Source organism: Myotis nattereri (assembly GCF_964212035.1).
Source record: "Myotis nattereri genome assembly, chromosome: 9".
Classification (NCBI taxonomy): Eukaryota; Metazoa; Chordata; class Mammalia; order Chiroptera; family Vespertilionidae; genus Myotis; species Myotis nattereri.
In genome coordinates, this window is record NC_138084.1 from 76,077,045 (window position 1) to 76,094,753 (window position 17,709).

Here is a 17,709-nt window from a genome sequence, read left to right on the forward strand (position 1 = left end):
ACTGGATAAATGTTTGCTTTCTTTTTTAAAATCTCTCCATTTGTTCTCATTCCATGAAGACCTGTGAGCAGTCGATGAAGACTCTCACAGGCTGGAGTCTGGTAACAATGGCTTATAAAGCAGGAGTTATTTTTTCCTAAAGCTGTGGCCCCCTGAGCAGCTTACTCAGTGCCCCCAGACCGAGCCCACTGACCACTGCATACAAACAAGGCCCTGTGGGAGGAGCACTGTGCCATCTGACTGTGCCCCTGACACAATTTAGGATCAAATTCAGTCACAGACAAGATCAGCAAAAAGTCCTGAGCAAAGATATAACTATTGCGATAGTAAACTTCTCCCCACGTTCTATAAAATGCATATTGACTGGGCAAGAGTCCCAAATGTACTATGAAGTGTACATATGGCCTATTAAAATTAACATGTACCATATCTTGACTTTGACTCACTTGAATCTAAAATACTACGTTGAAAACAAAATAATAAAAAATAATAAAATAAAATGCTCTGTCAAGCTGGTGTGTATTAACTAAATAGTAGAACTGTAGAGTGGAGGACATACCCATCCAGGAGGCAGGAGGCAGGAGGCAGGAGGCAGGAGGCAGGAGGCAGGGGGCAGGAGGCAGGGGGCAGGAGGCAGGGGTCAGGGGGCAGGGGGCAGGGGGCAGGGGGCAGGAGGCAGGAGGCAGGAGGCAGGAGGCAGGAGGCAGGAGGCAGGAGGCAGGGGGCAGGAGGCAGGAGGCAGGAGGCAGGAGGCAGGAGGCAGGAGGCCGGGGCTAGCCCTGCACATGCCACTAAGTGGGTCTATAGCCTTAGGCAAGTTTAGTCTTTCTGTGTTCAGTTCCATTAAAATGATCTCTTAGGGCCAGTTCAACTTGAAAACTCTTACACGTGCAATAGCATGTCATCTCTCTGAGAATGTATAAGACCTCAGGGAATGAGAAGGACGGTGCACACCTTCTAAAAAGCTGACCACTAGATTATTCTCTAAAACATAAGGATCCACATTAAGGTTCAGCTCTGAACTACAGAGCTGAAGGGTACAACCTAGTCAGTCCCGAAATCCACACATGTTGACTTAAGAATCTACTCTGGGCAAACGAATGAACGTGAACACTCTCCAGGCCCGTCCTCCTAGAGTTGCACCGCGTCCCACCGTTGGTGGGTAGGAACCACCAATTACTGTCACCTGCGTTATCACTTAAACCTGGACACAATCCCGCAATGCTGGCGTTATTACTTTTTTAAGATGAATACAAAAACTGAGGCTCAGGCTAGTTAAGCACAGTCCAGGTCACAGCATGAGGGGTGGGATTCAGACAGAGGCTTCTCCCTGTGAAAGCCTGTGCACTTGTCCCCGTGGAGGCCATGTTGCAACCCTCACACCTTTGACACCTGGATCCCTGGATCCACCAGTGGTCATTGACCTTGGGATTCTGTTAGAACCTGGTACAAACTAAGAAAGGGAGGACGGGAGGGCGGTAAGGAGGAAAGGCTAGAAGGAAACATTAATTAACATGTGTTATAAACCTACTATATGTCCATCCCACCCCACCCCCAAACCAGCTAACAAATATCTCTCACTTAATATACATAAAACGATGTAAGATTGCTGTTAATGCCCCAATTTTCGGAAGTGGAAACTAGAGCTCAGATAGGTCAAAACTCTACCAAAGCCTGGATTCTAAGCCAGATCTACTAGTAACTCTCAAGTTCTGCTGCATTCTTTCTACTATCCCAACTTGCCTATACAGAACATTATGTAAGAAACATTTTTCGTGAAATATAATTCACAAACCATCAGATTCAATTCAGTGTTTTCAGTATATTCACAAGATTATGAAACTATCACTACTAAATAATTCCAGAGCATTCCCATCGCTCCAAAGAGAAACCCTTAAACCAAGTAGCAGTCACTTTCCATTCTCCCTTTACCCTGGCAACCACTTTCTGTCTACAAATTTTCCTATTCTAGAGATTTATATAAGTGAATCATATAACATGTAGCCTTTTGTGTCTGGCTTCTTTGCTTAGCATGTTTTCAAGGTTCATCCATGTTGTAGCAGCTATCAGCACCTCATTCCTTTCTCTAGTTGAATAATTTCCATTGAATGGAAATGCCACACTTTTTTATCTATGCAGAAGTTGGATATTTGGGTTGTTTCCACTTCTTGACTATTATGAATAATGCTCCTAAAACATTTATGTACAAGTTTTTGTGTGGGCATGTGTTTTTAATTCTCTTGAGTATATACACCTAGGAATGGAGTTGCCATATAATAGTAACTCTATATTTAATTTTTTTTAAGAAATGCCAAACTGTTTTCCAAAGTGGCCTACTTATTATACATTCCCACCAGCAGTACATGAGGATTCCAATTTCACTATGTCCTTGCCAACACATCCTGTCATTTCTAGCATAGCTTCCCGGGAGGCTGTGGTTGGTATCTCTAATTTTGACTTACACTTTCCTAATGACTAATGATGTTGAGCATCTTTTCATGTATATATTGGCTATTTATATGTCTTCTTTGGACAAGTATTCAAATCATTTGCCTGTTTTTAAAGTTTTTTAATTTGAAGTAGTCACATTTGCTTATTTTTTCTTTGTTTCTCTTGGGATATTTGTCTTCTAATTGTTGAGTTGTAAGTATTCTTTATATATTCCAGATATTAGGTCCTAATCAAATATATGATTTGAAAATATTTTTTCCCATTATTTGGGTTGTCTGCACTTTCTTGGTAGTGTCCTTTGAAGAACAAAAGATTTTAGTATTGATGAAATCCAACTTATCTATTTTTTCCTTTGGGTGCTTTTGCTTTAGGCATTATATCTATTAAACTGTTGCCTAATCCAAGGCCATGAAAATATATACCTATATTTTCTTCTAAGAGTTTTATAGTTTAAATTCTTACATTTGGGTCCTTGATCCATGTTGAGTTCATATGGTGTGAGGTAGAGATCAAATGTCATTCTTTTGTATGTGGATATCCAGTTGCCACCATTTGTTGCAAAGACTATTCTTTCCCCCATCAAATTGTCCTGGCACCCTTGTGAAAATTCAATTGATCATAACTGTATGGGTTTAGAAGAACTTCTATGCAGATGGACATAGCCAATGGACACAGACAATAGGGGTGTGAAGGCCTGGGTTGGGGGCTGGGGGTGGGCTGGGAAAGAACAGTAGGGAGAAAAGGGGACATATGTAATACTTTCAACTATAGAGAATTTTTTTAAAAAGCAAGAAAAAAAATTGGTCTAACCAGGAGGCATAACCACTGGATTCTGAAGAATTGGGGTGTGAGTCCTTTCTCTGTCCATTTTCTAGATCTGTGACCTTGACAAGTTATTTAAATTCCCCAAGTTTCATTTCTTCCTCGTTGAAATGTGGATAATACTACAGTACCTACCATCTGGCCGGGAGAGGGATGTGAAAATTAAGTAAGATGATATAAGTTCAATTCTTAGCACCATCTCTGCTCTTTGCATGTAATAAAATGCATCTGTTTTCAATGTTACTATCAGGGTAAATGCTGTGGCTCTTGGGTTTTTTAATCAATGGATCACTATTTCTTACTATTATTTTCCCTTGACATAAAAGAGACATTGTAACACTCACTAGGTGAAATATAGCCCAATCTGAAAACAAACAAAAAATAATAATAATAAATAAATGTATGGGTTTATTTCTGAGCTCTCAAACTCTATTACATTAATCTATACGTCTATCCTTATGCCAATACCACACTGTCTTGATTACTATAGCTTTGTAGTAAGTTTTGAAATTGGTAAGTGTGAGTCCTCCAGCTTATTTATTGGTGTGTTTTTCAAGATCATTTTGGCTATCCTGGGTCCCTTGTTATAGTTTTCAGTGTATAAGTCTTGCGTGTCTTTGTTAAATTTATTTTAATATCTTCGTTTACTGATCTTTTTTTTTTTTTACCAGTTCTAACCATCAGAAGAGAAATATGAAAAAACATGTTTTCTGATTTTATTTTTTTAGTAGTTGCCTTGTTCTATGGTGCTATGGATGAAAGTGTCAGGAGCAACATGGGCCAATGCTGTGTCTTTCCAAATGAATAAATAAATCCAGGAGCACAATGTTTTTAGTTGTATGCTAGTAGTTGTATGTAGTTGTAGCTGGGATTGGAGACATGTCCAATTAAGGAGAATTGAAATGGATATGCAACATTCCAGAAAAGATGGCTTTTGTGACTGAGTTTCCTACCGGAGGAAGAGTGGAACTTCTAAGTGAGATATGTGATGATTCCTCATCCCTAATTTCACTTTGCCAGCACTAAACCTTTCTCGGCAGCTTTCTTCAAGGTACTGAGGTGAATGAGATGCAAAGTAAATTCATGGTCAGTACATTCCCTTTCTTGAGCAAAACTGGAATTGATAAAGGATCATGGTGACAAATTCTAGAAGCCAGTTGACTTTAGGGAGCGGTGAGAGGGGAATTTGCATGTATGACCTCACCCAGAAACTCCAGCCCTGAAGCATATAAATAGGTGAGATCTTACGCAGCTCCAGGCCCAGCAGTTTCCAGACAGATCTCGACCATGGCAGTCCTGGGCTCCACACTGCTGCCCCTGTGCTTTGGCATGCTGCTCATTTCTGCCAGCTCTGCAGATTACCCTGACAGATGCATGTCCTTCAGTACAGTCTCCCCCACCTCCGGTCGAGGCATCAAGATCAATTCAAATATCTATGAAAGCAACAGAATCTACACAAGTAAGTAAGAGCCTTTCTCTCTGTCTTTTTTCTCTAAGGGCAGTCTACCAGAATTTCAGAATATAACTCTCCATCTCTGCTCTCAACTACACAAAATATGCATTTTTGACCAGGATGGGAAATGAGGGCAGAAAGAATGAGAACATGGGCGAGAGTGGGTTGGGTGGGGATGCTTCTGCCTGTTCCCTGGGCCAAGCTGAGCAGCAAGGAGCCATTAAGTTCCAACGCCCAGGTTAACTGAGCCCCGGCAAGAGCACACCCATGGCAAGTTCTGACTTAAAGTCGGCATGTTTATTATGGTAAGTGATACAGATTGCATCACAGTTACCTTTTCACATCCATTTGATAAAACAGTGCCCCTGTGGATGACTGTGTATTGCACAACTCCAGGAGGCGCTGTTCTCATTTAGTCCACATGTGAAAAGCCCAGTTCACTAGACAGGGAACGTACTGCTCTCCCACCTTCTCTCTGAGGAGCCTGAAGCTGAGAGTTAAATGACTTGCTCGGGGTCTCACTGCTAGTGGCCGAACTGGCTGTTGAATCTTGTTCTTTTCATTCCTAATCCAATGCTTTTCTTAGAGGTGCCTAGTAATATTTTACAAATATCCCTTTTGGGATCAGCCAAACCTACAAGTCAGGCAAGTGCTGTCTAATTACTTTCATAGCAACATTTAATATAGTGGCTTACATGTACTAGTTCATGTAGCCCCCATAACCTATTAGGTAGAGGTCACTGTTGTTCCTGTTTTGTAGATGAGGAGACAGAGGTAGAAATGCTAGTGACTTGCTCAGGTCACAGAGCTACTTGAGTGGTGAAGTTGGGACATGAACCTGAGCAGTCAGAGACTCTACCCTAACCACTACACATATGCCTTTCAGTTATAGTAATAAGAACTGATACTTCTTACTATGCAGTGGGTACTATTCTAAGGGCCAATACTGTTATCTTCCCATTTTACAGATGAGAACTGAGGCAGGTAAGTTAAAGTTTTACCCAAGATCACTAGTCACATAGCTAATATTTGAACCTAAATAACAGCGCAGCTTTGTGCAGCCAGGCTATCCAGCTTCAGAGCCTGTCCTCATCTACCGTGTCCTTCTGCCTCTCTTAGAACTCTAACCACATTTTGAAAGAATACCATGGTCCACAGATTCGGGCGTCAGCAGGAAGATGACTATAGCCTGCCTTCACACGCCCATGCCAGCCTGTGCTTTTATCTGTTTTTTCACGGGGACTGTCACCATAAATGCCTCAGTTGTGATAAGGCTCACTACGTCCTACTCGCTCAGGCAGTGGATCTTGTCCCACAGGGCAGGGAGGACCATCTTGTAATCCAAGATGAAAATAAGGACGGCACGTGTCTGACCTTGTATGTGGGAAAGGACCTGGGGGGCCAGAGGGACTACTAACTTGAGATAACACATCACAAGGTGAAGGATTTTGCTGTTAAAATTGAAGAAATAGGAACCTACCTTGTGAAGGTTGGGGTGCAGAGGGCCTTCTGAAAGTAGGAAGACAGGAGGAAGAAGAGTCAAAAGGTGATCAGTAAGATGCCTTACAAAGGAAAGGCCCCTTGGAAGGGACCATGCTGGCTGAAAGGGAAATCCCAGCATCCACAGCGGCAGTGGGCAGAGTAGGGGGAAAGGGGAAGGAAAAGGGGTCTCAGGTTCGTTAAATGCCTACCACGTGCAGTGTCCGTCCCCTGCCCCACCTATTTCACCACAGATGTGCTGTAGTTCCGTGACGCGCTGACTGACTCACTGTAGGAATGATTTAAGTTGAGTCAAAACCCTGTGCCCTCAAGAGGTGAGAAGTGCCTGATTGCACACCTGGGTTACACCACAGTCTCCGGATTTCCTCGTAGAGTGTCACTGTGAGACAGCTGGTGAGACTGAGTAAATGCCCACACAAGCCAACTTCTTACTATTTTGAATTTGAAATTTTCTAAATTTCAGGGTTTGTGTCAACACTGGTTAGTCATGTACAAATGGCTTGACAGGTCCCAAGACACAGTGGCAGCTCAGGCAGTATCTTAGAACAAGTTCCCTGGGTCTGTCTCCATGTCACTGAAGGAAACCCATAAAGCAGTGACATTTATGTTAAGACTGGACCAGGTCAGCATCTGCCTCCATTTTTTACTTCTGTGGGCAAGAGGGATGTAACCTGCCTGCCTTTATTCCTGCATCTTCAGCTTTAAGGGCACTGACTGTACAACATGGGATGCACAGCTTGCTAAATCAATCAGTTAGAAGTTATTTACTGCCCTCCAGGTGCCCAGCACTGGGCTGGCCAGATACTGACACAGAGGAAACCACCGTATGTAATTAAGCCAGAAGGTAATTAAGTTAAAAAAAAAATAAGTGTTTCAGGTGCGGGAGGGAAAGAAGGGTGAATTGGCCCGGAGGTGGGACATAGCAGGATCGTGGAGAGTAAATGGGAGTGAAATATGTGATGAAAACGAAGTAAGGATTCCACACAGACGGACAGACATGAACAGAGACCAGGAGCAGGCGAGAGTCACGTGTGTCTGTGGAACCAGAGGAAGACTGGCTGCCCCACGAGGGGGTGTGCAAATAGCAGGGGGAGCTAGGTTATGAGGTCATGAAAGCCACGTGCTGGGCACTGTACCCAACAGAACAGAAGCAGAATGTTTTGTGCTCTAGAAATGAGGGTGCTTTGATGGTTTTGGAGAAGAGTGTCTCCAGATGGGAGGGTTGTGTGTGGAAGTCTGACCTGGCCACAGCCTGAGTAAATGGCTGAATGTGGGGGAGAAAGTGGAGACCAGAAATCCAAATAATACAGATGCCTAGGAGAGAAGAAAGGAGGATATGAGCCAGAGTGAGAGAGGGAAAGCAGAAGAGAAGACAGAGGCAAGAACATGCCTGAGGGGGAGCCAACAGACTTGACAACCACCTGGATGACACACACCATGGCTTGCCACAGTCCACGTCACCATCACGCACACATCTAGGACAAATGCCAGGTTCTCACTGAGCAAGTAAGGGCCCACAGGGCCTGGCTCCACCCACCTTAATTGGCAATGGCAAAGAAATAGGAAAAAAAATTGTTTAACACACACTGTGTATTAAAGTCTTTGCACTGTTCTTGTTACTCCTCCCAGGAACATTTCTCTTTTTTAAAATATATTTTTATTGATTTTAGAGAGGAAGAGAGAAGGAGAGAGAGATAGAAACATCAATGATGAGAGAGAACCATTGATTGGCTGCCTCCTGCACGCCCCCTACTGGGAATTGAGCCTGCAACCCGGGCATATGCCCTGATCAGGAATTGAACCATGACCTCCTGGTTCATAGGTTGATGCTCAACCACTGAGCCACGCCAGCCGGGCTCCTCCCAGGAACCTTTCAAAATAAGGTGTCATGATCTCTATATAATAAAGGATAATGTCATTATCTCCAGACCTAGAACCGGGTTTGTGCAAAGTTGGAATTCAACAAATATTTATGGAGTGAATAATGAAGAATAAGGGAACTGAGTCTCAGAGGTGAAATGACTTGTTAGAACTGGAATTCAGAACCAGCACGGTCGCATCCTATTGCACTACCTGACCCATTTTCTTTGGTTTGTGAAGGAGAAGTCCTTGAAGGAATTCCTGATGTCTGAAAGGGCCCTGGAGAACACCTTAGCGTTGAGGAATTCATTCAGAAGGGACCTTCTAAGGGAGGAAATGAACCCACCGAAATGTTCTCTTGAAACTTGCTCCCCATTACACATCAGAATGCTGGAATTAACAAGTGTCAGTGGGGTCTCCTGTGAATGCATGCTAAGCTAGGTCATAAGAGATTCACTGGAGTGGAGGTTAGGGACTCTGAAGAGTCGTTTAACAGGTGCCTGGATTAGAGCCCCAGGGGCTCAGAGGCCCCCTCCCCCACCCTCATCAACAGACACCAAGAGCTTCAGCATGTCTAAGACTAGGAAGTGGGCTCTGCTCTGATTTGGAATAACATTCCCGATTTTCCGGGAACACTTCCTAGGGGCCCACGTGACCCCGTCACATGTACCAACCCTGCTCTGCCCACATCCCACTCCCCTGAAAGAAGGACAGAGCATCTTTATCCCTCATCTGACAGATGAGAACCAGGCTCCAGAAGTTAGGAGCCCGCCTCGAATCTCGCCCCTGGGAGGTAGCAAAACTCTCCTTTTGTCTAGCTTTTGGCCATGGAAAATTTAGAAAACACAAATAAAATCATCTGTAATCCCACTACCCAGAAATGACCACAGTTAATATCTCGATGGCTTTCCTTCCAGATGTTTTTCAACTTCTTTAACAAAAATATACATGTACATGCTATTTGTAACTTTCTTTTTTCACAGTTAATTTTGATTTCATGACCCTCATCCCCTGTCTTACAACATAGATGGCTGATTGTCTCCTTATCATTTCTTCTCAGTATCGGTGCCCGTGGACAGCAGCACCAACTCAGTGGTCCTGCGAGCGATTGACACAAACAGCAACAGCTCAGTAGGCCTCTGGCAAAGAGCAGATGGCCTCTGGCAAATAGCAGACCCGGTCTGCAACGGCAGCGTCCTCTATCAGCGTCCAGACACACGTGAAGGTTTCTTCAAGGCCAACTGGCAATCTCCTCGTTTCACGAACATTACAGTGGAGATACAGTAAGAACCTACCTATATATGATTTGCTTGGGCTTTTACAGTTGCATGTTAGGTTTATGCAGTTTTACACTGATCTTGAAGGACACAAAATATAATACAGAGATGATGTGGAGAAGTCAGTACTTTCACTCCTTTTCTGCCTTACTGTTCTCTGTCCTACTTTTATCTATAGTTCACACACACACCAGTGCTCAGCATAAATAGAAACCTGGTAGTAAAGAAAACCAGAGCTGGACAGTGGTTAAAGCAAAATGAATGAATGAATGAATGAATACATAATACATAAATAAAGATTTTATTCAGGACTACTGCAATAGGAGAAAAGAGACCTCAGTACAGAACCAGGCTCAATTCTGAACACAACATGAGCAAGGGGAAATTTATAGCAGAGAGGGGTCAGTGGATGGAAAGTTCCCGAGAGGAAACATCAAGGCCTATAGGGGGATTCTGGCTAAACTGGCCTAACAGGATTGCTGCTGAGGGCAAGCCCAGGTGATCAGATATCATGTGGGGATGGCAGCAAATGAGGAACTCAATCAGACATTGAGGGTTATCAGATATCCAGGTAAGAGGTTCTTGCTAAACAGACTTAGCAGCGTTCTTGGTAAAGCTGGATTTTACAAGCCAGTGCAGAGATGGGCCAGGAGGAGGCACTGGAGCCTGCGTGAAGGAAGGCAAGCCGAGAATCTGTGTCACTGGCACCCTGTTTGCTTCAGATTCTCTATACTCAAACTGGAGGGTCATTTTTCAAAACACAGATTCATTTTAGAAATGGCCTCTAACAGAAAGTGTGCTGCTTGTGTAATAACTCGCCTCCTAGTGTCACACCAAAGGGGCACAGGCTCCTTCGGAGGTGCGTTAACAAAAACCTTCCTCGCAGCCAGGGATGGCTGCCAAGCTCGCTTCAAAACCCCAGTGCTGAGAGTCCTTGCGGGCCTGGACTCGTTCTGGGCTGAAAGGAAAAGGCTGTCCAGCAGGGCGTGCCCAGTGTGAACAGCCACCGAGGCTCCATGGGCATGGTGGTGAGGATGCCACCACGCCATCCCACCTCACCTGCCACTATCCCACCTCACCGCCATCCCACCTCACCGCCACCATCTCACCTGCCACCATCTCACCTGCCACCATCCCACCTCACCGCCATCCCACCTCACCGCCATCCCACCTCACCGCCATCCCACCTCACCGCCATCCCACCTCACCTCCATCCCACCTCACCTGCCACCATCCCACCTCACCGCCATCCCACCTCACCGCCATCCCACCTCACCGCCATCCCACCTCACCTCCATCCCACCTCACCTGCCACCATCTCACCTCACCGCCATCCCACCTCACCGCCATCCCACCTCACCTCCATCCCACCTCACCTCCATCCCACCTCACCTGCCACCATCTCACCTCACCGCCATCCCACCTCACCGCCATCCCACCTCACCTCCATCCCACCTCACCGCCATCCCACCTCACCGCCATCCCACCTCACCGCCATCCCACCTCACCACCATCCCACCTCACCGCCATCCCACCTCCGCTGCCACCATCCCACCGCACCTCACCTCCATCCCACCTCACCGCCATCCCACCTCACCGCCATCCCACCTCACCTCACCGCCATCCCACCTCACCTGCCACCATCCCACCTCACCTCACCGCCATCCCACCTCACCTCACCGCCATCCCACCTCACCTCACCGCCATCCCACCTCACCTCACCGCCATCCCTCCTCACCTCACCGCCATCCCTCCTCACCTCACCGCCATCCCTCCTCACCTCACCGCCATCCCTCCTCACCTCACCGCCATCCCTCCTCACCTCACCGCCATCCCACCTCACCTCACCGCCATCCCTCCTCACCTCACCGCCATCCCTCCTCACCTCACCGCCATCCCACCTCACCGCCATCCCACCTCACCTGCCACCATCCCACCTCACCGCCATCCCACCTCACCTGCCACCATCCCACTGCACCTCACCGCCATCCCACCTCACCGCCATCCCACCTCACCGCCATCCCACCTCACCGCCATGCCACCTCCCCTGCCCTGCCCTTGGACCTCGCTGGCTCCCACAGAGGTACTTGCAGGAGTAGAATCCTGAAGGAGCTCCGAAAATCCAGCCTTGCCTGAGCGCTGTCCCTTAGAGGCCAGGCCAGGCTAATTAAGACAATGGTCCCTCCATCTCTCCTCGTTAAAGCCTCCGCACTCCATGCAACAACAGATAAAAGACAAAGCAGTGACACTCTGCAATAGAAGCAGCACCTTCCCGCCGACAGCGCGGTCTCCAGACCTTCCTGACTCGGGCGGCTGGGATGCACTGGCTTTGCTGCTTGTTGGCAATGTACACACACGGCCTCGATCAGCAAAGCGGATAAAGAGAGGGGAGCAGCACAGCTCTGTGAGGGGTCCCCCGTGCTGGGCAGGGCACAGAAGCGAAGGGAAGAGGTCCCTGGCCAGGAGCTTTGCTTACAGTAAGGTTTGGTGAGGCAAGGCCTGTACAGAAGTGATTACTGAGGTTAAACATCACTTGCTCAAGAAAGCGTCCCTAAGCTCCCGGATAAGTTCCAGAGCCGTTTCCACTCTCTCAACTTCCACTACTTTGTCAGTGCACATGTCACCACTGAGATCAATTACTTAATCTGTTAGTTGATTATTCATTTAAAATCTGTCTCTCTGAAGGGATTTTAAGCACCACAAGGGTAAGACCATGCCTAACTGATTCCCTGCTGCCCCTCAGCACCATGCACAGTGATTGGCATGTTGTACACTCTCGTTAATTAACTGTCGAATGTGTGAACAAGAGGCTGATATAATAATGGACCCACTAATAGAAGAACAACAGACCAAGCTCTACAGATCATTTCATGAACATTAAGCACCTACTATGTATCAATCATTGTTGACAACAGAACCTGCTCTCAAAGAGCTGGCCCTCTAGTGGGGGGAGAGGCTCACAGCAGGACAATGCATAGAGGGCCCGTCCCTCTGATGGAGATCTGTCTGGGTTAAGGGCAACAGGGACAACAGCTTCATAGAGTTACTGCTACATCTGTGGGCAGACATGGTCTGGATGGACATCACAAGCAGAAGGACTGGCTTGAACAAAGACTAAAGGTTATACCAGCCTATGGGGAGTTTAGGGGGGTGAAGTTGGTTGGGTTGGGGGGGGTGGGTAGACATGATCTTCTCTGAAGCAAGAACATGGATCTTAGTTAAGACAATACAGAGGCCCTGGCCAAGTAGCTCAGTTAGTTAGAACGTCATCCGGATAGGACAAGGTCAGGCTACATACAGAAGGCAACCAATGACTGCATGGATAGGTGGAACAAGAAGTCGATGTTTCTATCACTCTCAAATCAATCAATCAGTCAATCAATTTTTAATTAAAAGAAAAAAAGACAATACAGAGCAGACCAGCATTCAATGATCTGTAGGGAAAGTAAGCACAAAAGGAATTTAGAGGTTGGGGTCATCTGGGAAGGCAGAAATGTGAGCTGAACTTTGGACGCCACGGCTGAGGTCCTCACCATTATCTTTCATTGATTTGCCCTCCACAGAGCGTTTGTAATCAATGTCAACAGAGTGGCCACCCTTTCTTCTCTGAAACTGGAAAACCAAGGTAAGTTCCTGTGCAGCCCCTTTACATGTCTGGCAGTGAGCACAGTCAGCATGAAAGTTACTTCGTGGGGCCCTGGAAAAGTCTCCTAGTCATGTGTTACCCAGATATCAGTTGAGCCTTCTAGCACCTAGATACCCACATAAGATTGGCTCAAGCCTTTTTCCTCTGCCCCATAGAAAACAAAAGCCATCCCCAAGATTTCTGCCAATTCCTAGGGGCCTTATGTTCTCAGAGTCACCTGTGTCTGCAGAATCCTGCTTCCTCGGGACCCATTCCTGTTCAGCACCACGTAGACACCACTTAGTCAGCCCCTTCCTTAGTTTCCACCAAGACTTCCCACTCACATAAAACCTTCACAGTACTACAGGCTTTACAGGAATGAGGGGGCAGATGTGCACAAAAACAGGTTGACAGCATCAGAATAACAAACATTCATTCATTCTCAGAATGGCCTTGGCCACCACCACTACCACCAGGAATTTCCACTGCCCGTCCACAGGGTGTGGTCCTCAACCTCAAACCATCCTGAGGCTTTTCGCCCTCCTTCCCCCTCTCTGTCCCCTGCGATCTCTCACTCCCCGCTAGGGAGCTAACACAAATTCAAGAAATTGAGGTTCAGAAAGTAAATGGAAAAACCAGGGCTCAAATCCCACCTCCTACTTTTTACACTTTTCTTAGAGTTACATCAAAACTATAAAGACAATCCCTTTTTTAAATGAAGCTTTTAAATACAAGGTTCAACTAAGAACAAGGACCATCAGCCTCTCTAGTGTCCAGATAACTAGTCTTCCTCGGGATCCCCCTGCTGGTTACTCACCCGTCATATGCTGCAAATGCGGTCAAAGGGATATCCATTTTCAAAACAAATTTTGATGTGATTATGCCTAACAAACTACTATATGAAAGCCTTACCTGTTGCCTTGGTGGTTTCCCCTCTGTGAGAAGACTGGGTGTTACTTTCTTCCTCGAGGACATTTTTGAGATGAGTATGAGTGTAAATGCTAAGAAGGAGAAAAAAAAAAAAGTGTGTTTCTAGTCAGGACTCCTTACCTCCACGCTAATAAAACCCAGTTAAAAAAAATAAAAATAAAGTGGTTGTGTCAGACTTTCTGGCTCAGTGAGATGCTAGAGAAACATGCGCCCTGGGTAAATACTAAGTGAGATAAGACAAGGCCACAGACTCACAGGTCCCTCCAGGAAGCAGAAGAGTGCATGGGCCTAAGCAAGTCACTGGACATGTCCCGTCTTCTTCTTTATTGTTTTAATGTATTTTTATTGATTTCAGAGAGGAAGGGAGAGGGAGAGAGAGAGAGAGGGGGAGAGAGAGAGAGAGAGAGAGAGAAGCATCAATGATGAGAGAGAGTCATTGATTGTCTGACTCCTGCATGCCCTTCACTGGGGAATAAAGCCCACAACCGAGCATGCGCCCTGACTAGGAATCAAACCATGACCTCTACAACTGAGCAGCACAGGTCGGGCTGTCCCTTCTTCTCTATAGTCCCCTCTGTGGTCCACTCAGACCTTTGCAGGTATCGTTGCCAAACTCTAGTTTTTCCAAGATCAGACATCCCATTCACCTCACTCCACCCCTACCCCTACCCCACCCCCAGGGCTACAGGCCTGGCTTCTTCTGCTTCTCAGCAAGGCAACCTCAGAGAACCAGTGTGTGGTCAGATCCCTGCACAGGGAATGGCCGGTGCCTCAGCAACCACAGAAAGAAGTTCAGGGGTTTGGACAGCACTTCTTTCCATTTACTTAAAGCAGGAGTAGCCATCCGCAGGTCTGATGGTAACTAGTTCTTACAAGCTTTGCATGCAACCTTTGAAATTAGCAACAAAAAATAAAATTGTGCCATTCTGGATCATATTTGCACTGATGTATCTAATACAATATTAAGGACGCTTGAGGACCAACAACCTACCCACAACAAATTCAGCAGTTATGTAAGTTCCATCTCCTGGGGCCGTGGTCGGCAAACCGTGGCTTGCGAGCCACATGTGGCTCTTTGGCCCCTTGAGTGTGGCTCTTCCACAAAATACCGACTTTTGTGCATGGGCCACGAAGTTTCAATCGCACTGTATGTGCACGCCCACACGTGGTATTTTGTGGAAGAGTCACACTCAAGGGACCAAAGAGCCGCATGTGGCTCGCGAGCCGCAGTTTGCCGACCACGGCCCTGGGGGACTACATAAACCTTAGAGGTAGATAGTGTTCTTTCGCTCCATGACATTCTGTACACCATAGCTTTCCCTTCCGCTACATACACTTGGCCCTTGAGACATGCTGATTGAATTCTGCTCATGAACTCTGCTCCAGCGTCGCATCAGATTAGCCTCATTTTCCAACGTAGGTTCTGATGTCCTTTTTTTCCCCAGCAATGATCACAACATCACCCTCCATGACCTCCACGACTTCCATGACCTCCATGACCTCCATGACCAGGTCGACCACAACCCGAAGCCCAACGACAAACCGATTCCCAACCACAGCCAAAACCGCAACCTCAACTCTAACCACAACCAAAAGCTTCGCCAACAGAATCTTCCTCAGCCCCATCGCAGATGCCATCCAGATCCTGCTCGTCTTCCTCACCAGCAAACTCCTCTTCTAAAAGCTGTTCCTGCCTCTGCTACATCCTCCTGCGTTCAGTTCCAAGCCAGGGCTCCATCATGTGTGTGAAGGAAGGCCTCATGTTCTCAAATGTACAGCTCTCCTGCCACCGCTATGGACCAAAGAGACTTGGTTGAGAGTAGCCAGTTCACTCACTGGTGGAGTTGGGGCACTCAGATGTTCAACTAAATCTTTCAGGCTTTTTGTAACTACTTAGAGCTGGTCTGGGAGTAACCTGGAATTCTGGCTGTAGGTTTAACATGGTGACAGCCAGTTCCATCGCCAGTCTAAACTTTTGTTCATTGCCAGATGATTCCCCCGAGTCTCTGTGGGAAGAATCTTTCCTCACTTTCAAGATGATCTTCGATTTCTGACCAAACCCACCCAGATAACAGAGTGTGTTGACTCATGTGACTCCACGGGAAAGGAGAAACAGCCCTCATTCTGCTGGCAACACCAGTAGCATTAGAAGGGCAAGGAAACAGGAATGTACCATGTCTGAGCAGCCAAAAATAGGGACAGATTATGGGATAAAGGCATTATTTTCTGTCATACCAAAAAAAACTATATTCCAAACAAGAACAATGTGTTAAATTCAAATTCTTTAATAAGTGATTATCTTGAAATACAGAAAATGTTATCTAATTTTATTCATTTGTGCAAGCATTAAAAAATTAATAAAGTGATGGGAGTATGTATGTTTTCAAGGCCAGATCTACGGGTAAAATTTTCTCAATTTTAATATTCCTCAAGTGCAAACTGGTCATTTTTCCCCTAACAGTGCTGTCCACTAGGAGAAATGGGCAAAATACTTATAATATTCACAATACAATGTGAAGCCCAAAGAAAGCATGGTATTTCCCAGTAACAGCCAACAAAGTTTTCTTTTAGTGATTATGTTGAGTTCCAGAATGCCAGCATCTAATGACCGGCCTTTCTCAAGAACAGTTCCTTTCAATTCCTCCTTTTCCCCTGTGAACAGGCCATACTTTCCTATTTCGTCGGTCTTTTATATTTTTGAAAACTGGACGTTTTGAATATTATAACGCAGTGACTCTGGAATCAGATTCTCCCTTCTCCCCATGGTTGCTGCTTGTTGAGTCATCTATCTGTTCCGTGGCTTTTCCAAACGACTTCTGCCAAGACTGCCTTCTCGTGGGGTCACCAGTCTCTCTCCTGCTGTCGCAGCAGTCAGACAGTGACCCGGCAGATTTTAAGTGTCAAATCTGACAGCCTTTCTTCAGTAAGCATTCCCCAGAAGATGTGAGGTTTGTTTTTTGGTGTGTTTGTTTGTGTGGGTTTTTTTGTGTTTTTTTTTAAATTAAATTCTAGATATTAACAGCAGCGAGTCCTGAGCCTGCGGGCTAGGAACAAGTTTCACATTTAACTATCACGGCCCAACCTGGCCCCATCCCAGTTTCAGTGTGGAAGGTGTGGCAAATATCCAGGAAAGATGCTCTCTGAAGCTGGGAAACTTTTAGACTCCAAGAAACCTGGGTGAACTCAGAGGAGCTGAGCAAGGGGGCTGGCCCCGCAGGCAGGACGCCTGTGAGGTCCACTTCTGCTGCGAGCAGAAAGGGAACCTTTAACAAGTGGCGCCACAGTCTCCCACCGTGGTTTTCTTATCTGTAGGGGAGGGGTACGTACAGGTCTCGGTTTTTAGTTCTCTGTCATAGCCAGACGCCGTTGGTAAGGTAGTCAGAGACGGTAAGAAGGCGTGATCTTCTGCCGTATCTGACTGGCTGACAGAGGCTGCCGGGAGCACTGTTGAGGAGGATTCTGGAGCGAAATCCAGGCTCAGAAATAGAGTGTTGTGCTCAACAAGTGATCTCCTCCGCGGGCTCAGGAGACAGGAATTAAAGCAGCACAGCCAACAGATGGCTGGCCTTCCTGGTCTCTCCTTAAGCAGCTGGGATAGAGGAATAAGAGAAAGGGCTCCAGAAGTCCACCCGTTCTCACTCTCGGGAATAGCTAATCCTGATCCTCATCTTTGTAATTAACCTCCCGATCCTGACAGGAAACTGTGATACACCAACAGGAAAAGAATACACACAAGCAACGGCAAGGAAGCCCACAGGCTCACCTCACGCACAGTAAAAAGAGATGGACAA

At 46.3% G+C, this 17,709-nt stretch overlaps 1 protein-coding gene across 1 annotated transcript; it reads left to right on the forward strand.

The window, feature by feature from the left end:
* The first annotated feature begins 4,535 nt into the window (after positions 1 to 4,535).
* On the forward strand, positions 4,536 to 16,308 carry PLET1 (placenta expressed transcript 1). The gene is made up of 4 exons (XM_081099885.1): positions 4,536 to 4,732; positions 9,147 to 9,369; positions 12,927 to 12,988; positions 15,364 to 16,308. Exons 1-4 carry the CDS (start codon positions 4,561 to 4,563, stop codon positions 15,597 to 15,599), a joined length of 693 nt encoding a protein of 230 aa, XP_080956011.1. The 5' UTR covers positions 4,536 to 4,560; the 3' UTR covers positions 15,600 to 16,308.
* Positions 16,309 to 17,709: the final 1,401 nt, after the last annotated feature.

Coding starts and splice junctions, on each gene's coding strand:
- PLET1 (XM_081099885.1), top strand. CDS start 4,561: ATGGCAGTCCTGGGCTCCACACTGCTGCCCCTGTGCTTTGGCATGCTG. Junction 4,733..9,146: donor AAGCAACAGAATCTACACAA/GTAAGTAAGAGC, acceptor ATTTCTTCTCAG/TATCGGTGCCCGTGGACAGC. Junction 12,989..15,363: donor TCTGAAACTGGAAAACCAAG/GTAAGTTCCTGT, acceptor TTTTTTCCCCAG/CAATGATCACAACATCACCC.